At 42.7% G+C, this 12013-nt stretch overlaps 1 protein-coding gene across 3 annotated transcripts in view; it reads left to right on the forward strand.

Annotated features, from left to right (window-relative positions):
* Nucleotides 1-12013, forward strand: part of mbc (dedicator of cytokinesis protein myoblast city) — a 99116-nt gene that overhangs the window by 19841 nt on the left and 67262 nt on the right. For all 3 annotated transcript variants that reach the window (XM_084590894.1, XM_084590895.1, XM_084590893.1), the window contains exons 14-17: nucleotides 793-917; nucleotides 8185-8283; nucleotides 11542-11614; nucleotides 11696-11799. In XM_084590894.1, the coding sequence (XP_084447020.1) occupies nucleotides 793-917; nucleotides 8185-8283; nucleotides 11542-11614; nucleotides 11696-11799 (401 nt within the window). The remainder of the gene's footprint in view (nucleotides 1-792; nucleotides 918-8184; nucleotides 8284-11541; nucleotides 11615-11695; nucleotides 11800-12013) is intronic.

The raw sequence follows: 12013 nt of genomic DNA on the forward strand, positions 1-12013 counted from the left end.
TCTTAAAGTCAGTAAGTTGTGGTCTGTATATCTAAGTAAAGCCTTCATTCCAGTGCCCCTAGTGGATTAGATAGAGCACCCTCTTGTGGGTGCACCTGTGACCCACCGCTGAAATGCATTTCTCGATTACATTCCTTCACACATCCACCCCCCTCTGCCCAACAGAAGCCCATGCAGCAGCGTAACTAAGAAGAAATGGCTTTCAGAAATGGAAATCAGTGCTTTTGAAAGGTGATCAACGCAGAAAAAATTTACAATGATTACTGGAAACAGATTTGTCGCATCATATCCTACGATTTTCTCCTTTCTTTGAAGAGGGGGGGGGGGGGGGCGAAATTGCTGTTGCGTAGTTGTTTGAGAGTATGCAGTCTTCAGCACATATTGTGTGAAATGGTAGGAATATTGAGCTGTAATTATTGTTCTTGGGCAGACACTGCTATTGACAGCTCTGCTCTGCAGTGCCCATCTAATGTGCATGCAAGTGTAAGTGATGTGTGCTGCAAATTGCCACCATGCCATAAGATTCTGGTTATTCAGGAGTCACAGTAATGGATAATATAGCATTTGGTCTACTCGCTTTGAGAGTGGGGAGACATCTGTTCTGACCAGCACATTTGGTCCAAGTGTAGCATGGCCTTATTAGTGAACGTATTAGTTTTCCAAACATTTCTAGTAGCTTGAGTGATGGGTCTGTTGGCTATACTATGTGTAGTATATCAAAGGTGTAGTGTTTTGAATAAATAGTGGTATCTTATGGTGGTAATGAATGTACTTACTCTTGCTTTGTTGCAGGTGACGTGCGCAATGACTTGTACTTGACACTTGTCCAGGCTGAGTTCTCCAAAGGTGCCAAGACTTCGGATAGAAACATAGAGGTCACAGTGAAAGTGTGCAATGATCAAGGTGCCGTCATTCCTGTAAGCCTACTTCTTGGTTTCATAGGCATCTTGTGTTACACTGAACAAAAATTTTGAAAGGAGTGCCCTATTTTAGTAGACTGAAGCAGTACATCATTGGCAGTTTCCTTATGCATGTAGAAGTGTTTTTGGGCCTTACTAGGAGATCACGAATGATCAGCTAGATTTTTTACCATTGGAGATAAATTAGAACTTTCACCTATGAAGATAAGGAGCTGTAAGGATAAGCTGATAGCATCATTTCTGCTACATGAGCAAGGTAAATATTAGGTTTAGTGATAACATATAAGCACAAAAAGTAGTGAATAGTTGTATGACAGCATTAGTAATGAGTTCACATGTAAATATTTATTAAGCATCCTCTCTGATATTATGCAATGTCTGTAACGTTTCTGTCATTTCTGTTTTGTCACCCGGGAGGACATGCATCTAAAGTTAAGATAACTTGCTACCCTCATGTTTCCGGATAAACTGCCCTTATGTTAAAAGAGTCTAAATGTTTGTTTCTTCAAGAGCCTTGTACTTGTTTAGTGGAAATGTAAACTAATGGCCTTTGCTAGAATCTTGGAGTAAAAAAATATTGCAGGCCAGCTTAGATTTGAGGATTGGGCTCCATCAATCTCTTAATGCTGTGGCTGCAACACCTTTCAGTGCAGCGCTGACATAATACATAACTGCTTTGTTCAGCGAAACAGTGGCCTCTAGTGTGCACTGCAAGCCTATACTCCTGCAGTGGGCAGTTATCAATCCATTCAGCACATCTACGGTGTGGTGTTCACAAAATAAATATTCATTGTTAAAGCGCATGAACATTTGTTCAGCAATGCTACAGCAATTGTCACATTTCTTGTACTTTGTGAGGCCGTTAGGCTCTAAAAGTAGCCGTATCTAAAAGCACAGATGCTTGATCAGAGAAGTAAAACAAATATTGAGCCATAATGCTGAATACATTCAGCTGGGTTTAAGAAAAGTGTTCGCATGACTCAATGAACAATTTTCTCAATTTTGCTAGTCTTTTTCTCAGGCAGCCTACGTCTGTTTACCTCAGTTTTTTAGTGTAGACTTCCAGCTGACGCAGCTTAGATTTGAGTAAATATGATATGCCTGCACCCTTTCATGTTTTCTGCCAGCATTTTTAAAGCCCTCTTTTGCATTCTTTCCTTCAGCACCACCATGAAATGTTATGGGATACTTATTGTTTTATGATACTACAGTCGAACCCGGATATATCGAACTCGAAGGGGATCGCGAAATAGTTCGATATATCGATAATTCGATATACAGAAATCGGCTTGTGACGGCACTTACGATGCGGAAAAACGATACCGTATTTGTCGCGTAATCAACCCACTCGCATAATGAGCCCACCCTCCACTTTTGCACCCGAGAATTTGAAAAAAAAAAAAAAAAGTGCGTTAAGGCTAGCTCGCTAACATGCAAGCGACTGAGCGATCTCAGCGACGAGCAGCAGCGACAGAGCGAAAATTTTCAAACTTGTTGGAACTGCGTCCCTCTCGCCGCTCGAGACACCACGGCAGCTCAAAACAAGGTTTCTGTGTCGCCGCGGCGGCAGAAATCGCGAGCATTTTCGCTTGCATGTCGACGGCGCGCGTCAGTCCGTTTCGGTCGTGGCATCCACAGCTCATTTCTTGGCAGCGTGCCAAGATGTTGCGCAGCGATAACGTCAGGGCGCGTATATCTTTTGATAGCTCCTGCAGTGGCGGGGAGCGAACTTGGCAGAGTGCCCGTGATGGCTTGATTGCACAAGCCTGGTTCGGTTTATCACGCCGCGCTTGGGGCGGGCGTCATGATCGCAGCAGCTGACCGCATGCTTTTGCTGATTCATACATGCAAGGATAAACGCTAAAAAAAAAAAAAATAAAAAGAACGACCCCCGCAAAAAAAAAAAAAACGGCCGCTTCGTAACGTCCGCAGCCGCCATATCTTACGCTACGCCGCGCGTACAGCACAAAGATAAGAAAGAATGGCTTTCGCAAAAAAAAAAAAAAAAAAAAAAAAAAACGAGAGAGAGAGAGAGAGAGAGCTGCCGCTTCTTAACATCCGCAGGCGCCATAGCCACGTCAGCCGCCGCGCCGCTGCGCGCAGAGGGTTCGCAACACACGCTGGAGAAAGCGTCCGACGTCTGTCTGAAAACGGGCTGAGCTGGCTTGGCGCATGCGTTGCGCGTGCTGAAGGAGAGAGATAGCTCGGCAAAAGAATGGGCACACCCACGCACATGGCTTGCAAACGCCATGTGTTGGCGCGCGGGAAACGACAACTGCAGATGCGCGCGCCTTTGGGGAATGGGCGCGGCGGCGCTGCGGACCAGCCGTCGCTGAACTGTCTGCTCTCATTCCTTCCGCGCGTGGCTTGAAAACGTCACGCGGCAAACGGCCAAGAGTGATGCGATCATCTTTGGGGAAGGCACACTTTCCAGTGCGTGGTGCGGAGTTCGATATATCGAACGACCATTGAAATTGAGTTCGATATATGACGCGGCTTTCCTATACTTTTACATGGGATTTTCAAGGGGATATTCCGTGAGTTCGATATAACCGAAATTCGATATATCCGGGTTCGATATAACCGGGTTCGACTGTAGTTGGCATGACCGTTAGCGTTTGTTAACCAATATGTACAAGTGGGATATAATTGCCGTATAAACTTGTGTAAGGGCAGCACTTTTTTTTTTCAGATTTGAGGGCCAATCTTTGGGGTGCGGCCTATACACACTACATACGAAAAAAAAAAAAAAACATTTTCCAAGTAAAAACAGCCCAATCAGTGAATGTCCGGCGTTTATTTACTATTCAATTGTCACTCACGATGTGTTCTGACTCCAAGCTGGTGCTGTGCTCTGGTGCACATTCACCTCACAAGCCGTCTTCAGTCCCGTCTAAACTATTTGAAATCCTAGTCACCTTGAAACTATGAGATACAATGTCCGTAGACACAGAGTTCCACGCGTACAAAATCCAGCCAAGCACAGTCGCGAGTGGTGCCCTCTTGAACCACCGGTCGGTGTCTAGTCGTGATTGCCGCTTGCCATCAATTCTGAGTACTGTCTTCGGAATTCGACCTTAAACAGCCGATTGATGCTGACGTACAGGGGTTGCAGCATGCTGGTGAGGCTGCCGGGAATGACTGCCATGTCGGTGCGGTTACTGTGCAGGTGTTCTTTAACCCTATCCATCAAATTGACCGCATGAGTCGCAAAACAAAGCCGGAGTGGCAGGGGCTGGCGATACCGATGCCGATATGGATTGCGGAAGCTCACAGCAAAGGAAAAATATGATAATGATGATGACCCGCGACTTCGGGCACCATTCGTGGGCGGCATCTGGAAGCTTCTGTGCGCGTGCATTTTGAAGGCTATTCCCGCATGGATCATGGAAAGTTTGGGTGTGGCCTTTACACGGATTTTTTTTTTTTTAATATTTGCTTCGTGAAACAGGGGGTGCGGCCTATACACCGGTGCGGCCCTTATATGCATTTATACGGTAACGTTAGCTCGACTTTATTACATGCATGGAAAACTGGTTAAAGCTTCCTGAACTGCTCAGGTTATTATAAGATTTGTCTCAAATGGAGTCCACAGTATAATTTTGACCTTATTTTTTTATTTGTGACACATTGTATACCTTTCTGCTGGTGAAAAAACTGTGTAGTGTGTTTTATTGATAAATTCTTTTTTTTTTAGGCTTTGCGTTTGGCTATTCCAGTTTTTCTTCTTGAAGTGCCTTACTACACTAGTGTCTTTACCATATCAGTTCTTGTCAATGGCATGGATCTGAGGATTATTGTTGTCTGGTAATTTAGCTACTTGCTAACATGTAGCATTAATATAGAAAAGGAGTAACTACACACTGTTCTAATGGTCCTGTTATATACTAATGATTTATTTTCAATTATCAGCTACTTGCTAAACATGTAGCATTAATATAGAAAAGGAGTAACTACACACTGTTCTAATGGTCCTGTTATATACTAATGATTTATTTTCAATTATCGCATCTTATGCTGTCATGTCTTTCATTTTATTAAAGCTTATAAAAGTAAAGTCGAGGCTGTATATATCTAACTGCCTGAATATTCCCCTGAAAATTTCATACAAAAGTATACCAGTGTTGTCTGTATTTTTATCGAACTTTGATTAATTGAGCATTAGGTATATCGAATGGCACGCCGTGCCCCTGCAAGGAACGCTTCTCCTTATAGCATTCCCACGATAACTTTGTGCACTTGGAGCCGGGTCAGCTGAGCATTCTTGGACACCTGCTGGTCGCGGTAGCTCTACAAAACTGCGTGACGAGGTGAAGGGCCTGATGAAATCCGCTTGAAAGTGACCTTAGGTCTGGCGTGTTGTTTTCAATGCGACATTGCTTTCGTATTGGGAAGCTGGCATGCAATGCTCTGGTGGTTGTCCAGCGAAGCCCATCTAATTTGCCAAAGGCTTGTATAGGCTCTTGCGCGCTCTGCTTCACTGCTGAAGGCGACTCAGAAATCAGCCAGTTTTAATTGTCATTATTGCGTTTAGTGTGCACCAGTAACAGAGTGAGACCGTTTTTGATCGGCAATGTCTTTTCCCAAAGAACTGTCTGCTGCAACTTTGATGAGCCCCAACTCCAATGGTAGTTGGGCTGCGCGGCACGAGATGCACGGGGTACTGCTTGACATGCAGGTGCACGCGTGTACGCCTTAGGGGGTCAGCTCACTCGTGGCAAGCAGCGTGCTGCCACTTTGTCAGCAGGCAGCACATTGCTACAGGAAGCATGCTGCTTTCATGGGTGCATCACATCCGCGCTTCTGGGCTACAGAGAAGCTTATCCGTTGGCATGTTTTGTGTATCAAATAATCAATATACTCAACTATCTCGCAATTCCCTTCAAGCTCGATATGTCTGCGTTTGACTGTACCACGTTTGCGCAAATGTAACATGGCCGCAAATATAACACGGGGGTGGAGTTGGAGTCTGCACGAAAATGAAAGCATTGTAGGAATGCGACATTGTCTTCCATAGCCTCAGTGCAACTTTTAAAGACACTAGTTGAGAGACGCGTATGACTCAAATGTTGGAAAACTCCCCGCACAGTGTTGTGATGCCTCCACTTCTTACTGCTACTGCTTTGTGTGGCCTGGTGCCGTCACAGTTTGCCCCTTTTCTCTTCCCTGCTCCTCACTACACTCTGTCTGGCTTCCTTTTTACACCATCCTGCGCCACATTCTTTATATGTTTATAGCCAGCTTTACTATTTCTTTTTTACTTGCTATTTGCCTCATGAGCCTGGTAGTTAACACAAAAGACAAAAAGAAGTTTGCCTGTATCAATAAGCTGCAGCATCCTAGAAAATCAGAGAGAGACCTCTCGTGTCGAATACTGGGCTTTTATCAGCTAGAAAACACTCAAAAACATGATACAGATGTCGTCATCTCTGCCTGATTTCATGAGTGAAATGCCTGCACTGACACCAATTTTCAGACTCAGATCCCAAAGGCTGTAACTGCTCTGCCATTCACTTCAAAATAATAGAAACTTGTCCTTTTCAGTAAGGACATGGCTAGTTCTGTTGACTGGGGGGGGGGGGGGGGGGGGGGGGGGGAATTTTAATTAAAATTGTGCATCTTTCACTCGCCAGATAAATGCCAGCATAGCCAGAAAAAGCCACAGAGCAAATTCTTGCTCAGAACAGTTATTGGATCAGTGGTTCTCAGTGTCTTTTTAAACCATTCTAGAGAGTGCCATTTTATCGTCGTCAGTACCCATCTACCTCCAACAGTTGGCCTTAACATTACTCTGCTATATGTCTGTTGTTGTGAGATGTCCTAGACTGCATGAAATGTATGTTGTCACTGGAAGGTGAAATGGGACTGCAATTCCACGTTGCTACAGCTGTCTTTTTACTTATATACAAATGTACTATAGCATGGTTCCAGAGAATGAATCTTTCTTTAGACAAGCCCAGATGCCTTGTTTTGTCAGTGTAGCTTGCTGGAAAAATTTCATTGAACTGTGCTATTTGATAAGGTATTTTGATTAACAATGGCTTTACGTGGTGTTTGTATCCCACTCCTGTATTAACCTTGTTCTAAAGGGGATGCAGTGTTTATTCTTTTTTTTTGCATATGTCTGATCACTTGCATGAGTCTTTTTATTTTTGGACAATACAGTCAAATCTTGATATAACGAATCACGCGGGACTGCAAAAAAGCATTCATTATTTTTAAATATCGTTGTATTGAAAAATCTTCGGTTACGAGCCAGTGGTGAAACCTAGGTATGAAAATGATGCACCTTGGCAGTAAGCACGTGTATAAACGAGCAAAATCTCAATGAAAATGTTGCACTAACTTCAGAATTGATTTATTTGAAGAAATTAGTTATTTTCTTCTGCCGCATGCAGCACATGCGACCACACACTACGTTACAGCACATAGACCTTCCATTTTGTGCAAAACCTCATCGGGTACGTGATTGCACTGAGCAATGAAAATACAGATTTTGTCCATGCTCAAAAAAAAAAACAAAGAACATCACAATTCGATTTAACTTCATCTTCAGTGTTCCCTGAAATTTGAAAATCTTGTCTCGGTCTCTCAAAATGATCGCAGCAGTTGATTGGGCAATGCTAGCTCTCTGCAAAGATCGATTCACTTTTTCCCTGCGTCGATTTCTTGCAGCAAAAGCTGCTTTTCCATCGTCTTGGCACCTTCGCTGGCTGCAATCATCGTCAGATCTCGCACAGACTTCGCAATAAGATAATCCGCGACAAAAAAATACCTTCCCGCACGTGCGAATGGCACGAACGATCGACTGGCGAACGCCACACAACAAAGAAAAGAAAAAAAAAAAGGCAGGCGGCTAGGCCTGCTGGCTACTGGATATTAAACCACAGCTTTGTGGTGGCGCTAGGAGCTGGCACTAGGTATGCTGATGATGATAGCTACAGCCCACGGACCATACACGCAGAAATGGCAGTTTCTGTTTCACGCGAGAAGTGCGAGCGGAGACGCTGTTAATTTTAGCCTAATTCATAATACTGATGTTCCTAGGTTATGGAAGAAAAATGAATTGTTATTCTGAAATATACGCTATATTGAAATTCGCAATTCTGAAATATTTTTACAGTGAAAACATAGGAAATCTGTGGTGGATTTTTAAAAAGGTTTGTTAGTTTGAAACATTCGTTAATGTGGTGTTCATAGTAACAATATTTGACTATAGTAGGGCTTGGATCGGTCTCACGAGGTACTGTTTCTTTTCACATAGGGAGTCATAAGCATTGGATCAGGCTCTGAAAGCTTGGATGAGTACCACAGTGTGATTTACTACCATGAAGACAAGCCACGTTGGATGGAGACCTTCAAGGTATTGGAGAGGCTGTTAAAGTTATGCTCGTGTTATTTATAAATGATGCGTTCGATTTGAAGGGTGAACCTAGATTGTATCGCTTTCGTTATGCTTCCTATTAACATGTTTTTGTGAGTAAGCCTTGTGCATAAGGACTATGAGCTGAAATGGAAATCACTGACTAAACTCGCAAACTCTTTGTGGCTACTCTCTTTTCATAGTGTTTGTTTGCTTTATTTTTTATGCTCTTGCCCTTTATTGTGAGTGCTTGACTAGGTGCAATAAGTAAAAATCATCCATACACCTCTTGAAAGAAACATTTTTCTTTTACCTTCTAGAATTTGTAATAAATGGAAGTCTGCAATGCCATGTTCATAGCATTTAGAGGAACTATCTTGTGTGGCAGTTGACGCAGGCAAGGAGAAGCTCAGTATGCTTGTTAGTGGGAAGCTTTGTTTGTGAAATGCTGTGCTGAGCAGAGGCAAATTGTTGAGTTGTTTATAGTGATAAACAGTTTGTGGTCATTGTGATTATACTTTGGAAGCTGCAGTATTTTGCTATTCTTTGCGAATTTAGCGGCTAGTTGAGGTGTTTCTATTCTCAGCTACTATAGAGCGATAATTTTCTCTCCTTATATGTGGTAGAGCAAAGGCTTTTGCCTCAAGCCCTCCCAATCAATCCACGTTGGTTAATGAGATTATGCATGCTGTTGTATCATTTTGTTAACCTTTGTAATCATTTGCTTTTGTGCAGTCAGCTATAGTAAAAATAATTGTTTATTTATTGTTCTTTGTGTGTGGCTAGCAAAAGGGCAGCATTGCCCATGCCAGAACGGCTTGCTAGACCCTGACTTAGGGAATGCCAATCACTCACTCGTGTTCAGGCTTTGAACTCCAAGATGAAAATGCAGAAAACTACAGTCACAAGACACAATCCACAGCATTCGCATACTTGACCATCTGGGATGTGCACAGGAACATGTGACAGCCCACACAGCTTTCACTGGCCTTGCGCCACACCTCGCTCCAGCAGCAGCACAGTGCTTCTTCTTGTTTCAGCAGATACCGACTTTTTTGTGCACATGTGCCCGCTGGTAGTAAAACTGTAGTGGTTTAGAAGGTTGGGCAGTGTGGTGACTGGCGGAAGAGAGTCAGTTGCTTCTGCAGTGATCGTCACAGACAGCCAAACAGGAGTGCTATGTTGGCTTCCTTGTGTTATGTCGTCACAGCAAAATAGGGTAGTGTGGTTCTGTCTGCTCATAGTTTTGCATGCGATGAAATTGCAAGTGAGACTATTCATAGAGCTACTCATTTGGCTTGGCTACTTAACTTTTTACAGTGCCATTTTGCTAACTCCGTGTCCTCTTGAGGACACTGCATGTCGCTGCTCTTAAATTTCTGAGTCACACACGCAGCCAGAAAGTGCCAAGATCGGATGTTTGCAGTTACAATCTTCAGCAAAGCTTACTATTTTGCAGCTTTGTTCCTCTGGGGGAATAAAGGTTGCCGTCAAATGAAAGCCGTGCAGGTTTTTTTTTTTTTTTTTTTTTTTTTTTTTTTTTTTTTTTATTGCTTCGGTAACAAGACTGGAAATATACCCTATGCATGGGGTCTGAATAGGAAAATAGAACAGCCCATTGGAACAATAAAATACGAAACGCGTAATGATCACCCAGCAGATTCATAGTGTACGCCAAAGTACCCATTGCTATTGCCAAATAAATTAATAAATTCAGATATGTATTTTTGTGTACAAAAGCAGTCAAATTTTGTTTTTCTATTGCTTGATCTTGGTTGTGCTTTTACATTTTGTCATCTTCTGTTATAATTTTTATTTTTACCATCTTTATTGCCATGTTCCCCCTGCTGCCTCATTCTTCTCATAACCTTTTATTTACCTCCACCTTCCCCCTTTGTTAACCTCTCTGACCTCACAACCTCTAATGCTAGGTGTCTGCTTACTTTAAATTTTTTTGCTTGCATACTTCATTGTTTATTGATCAAGTTTTACTTTGACTGCAGGCAGTTTGCTCAGTCTGTGGATGTGTGTGGACAAGCAAGAGTTTTCTACCCCAAATTGCTTTGAAGTTGTATGGCAACCACCAGCTGATATACTTGTTAAAAACTTTTGCAAGCAGCACGAAACAAGTTGTCCACAAGCAAAAATGCAACCCGTACCACTCACACTCGCACGTCAATTGAGAACTTCTAGCACTCTTGTTACTCCATCATTGCAAAAGCGGCCTCCCTTTCCCATGCATATGAGCAACAGAAGCGCAAATGCAGACTAATAATGATGAGAATGAGCTTGGCACTTCCAAGGAGTAACCTTTATTTTTGCAAAGTAAAGCCTCATTTTGTATTTGTTTCATTTTTCATGTCCACGTTTCATTTTACCTATTCATTTGTGTTGGCTTACTGCACTCAGTGGTGTATCACAATTGGTTACCATGCTTAGATTCAACGACCATACTTAGTTTGCTTTGTGGTAATGTGGTTTAAGTAATTTTGAAGCTTACCCCAAGAATGCATTGAAAGCAGTTGCATAGAGACATCGTGCTTTCAGCACACCTAATGGCAGAACTGCGAGCTTGTGTTCTTTCGTATCGCTTATGTGGTATGATGCATTGCCAAATTGTGGATAGGAAAGTATTACTGCACCTATGGAAGTGGTGTGCATGCACTGGCATATGCATATAATAATGAAGCACTTGGAAAATCACTGTTGCACAATGAGCAGTTTTCACTGGTATGGCATGATAATGGTTTGTATTGTCACATGGTAGCGACAAGGCTGCAGGCACAATCGAGGAGACTTTGATTTCACTGGAGTGAACTCTCTATTACACCAACTTGTGTCAGTTAAAGAACTAAGCAATTTGGCAGGGGCGATAGCAAGAGTGCTGGGTAGATGTCAAACTACGAATGCCTGTTGCATTCGGCAATGCTCAATTTAAAGTCGGTGAAGAATCGTCTAGATAACCGGCTGAAGGAACCTGGAAAAGTCTGGATCGATATGGAAAGAGTCGTGCTTTGCTGCGATCACTCGGGGAGAATTTCTGCACATCTCGCGCTACAAAGAAAGTGATAAAGCTGCGTCTCAGAACAACGAGCAGGAACAAGATCATTCCAACCGCTACAATTGCAGTAATAAGGCCACTTGGGGGCACCTCTTGAGAAAAACAAGAAATTAAGCTTTATGTAATCCCACTCACTCTGTTTGAATAACTTGCTTGTCCTTGTGTTTTTGTGAAACTTTGATATTTTTTTCTTCCAGGTTGCAGTTCCTATAGAGGCATTTTACAAGGCTCACTTGCATTTCACTTTCAAACACAGGTCATCAAATGAAGGTGAGCAATTTTAGTGCATGGTCTCTAGCCTATTCCGAAGTGGCTTGAAATTCTATGCTATCTTATTTCTTTTTGATATAGCCAAAGACAGGGTTGAGAAACCATTCGCTATGTCATTTGTCAAGCTGATGCAAGAAAATGGCACCACACTGAATGACGAAGTTCATGAGCTACTGGTGTATAGGGTAAGAGGAATGCTTCCTTCACTGTTGCTCCACATTTGCATGATACTTAACACAAATTTTTAACACCCTCTTTTGCCAATGTGAGGCCTCTGTGTGACAAGACGTGCTCATAGTTGCATGCATTCACGGAGTTATTTGCCAGTCCATCACTTCATCTCCCACAAAAAATTTGTGTTAATATGAGAACTAGGGCCTTGTGTTAATGTTGGAAATG

Source organism: Amblyomma maculatum, chromosome 1, assembly GCF_055883805.1.
Source record: "Amblyomma maculatum isolate TAMU_Amacu chromosome 1, ASM5588380v1, whole genome shotgun sequence".
Classification (NCBI taxonomy): domain Eukaryota; kingdom Metazoa; phylum Arthropoda; class Arachnida; order Ixodida; family Ixodidae; genus Amblyomma; species Amblyomma maculatum.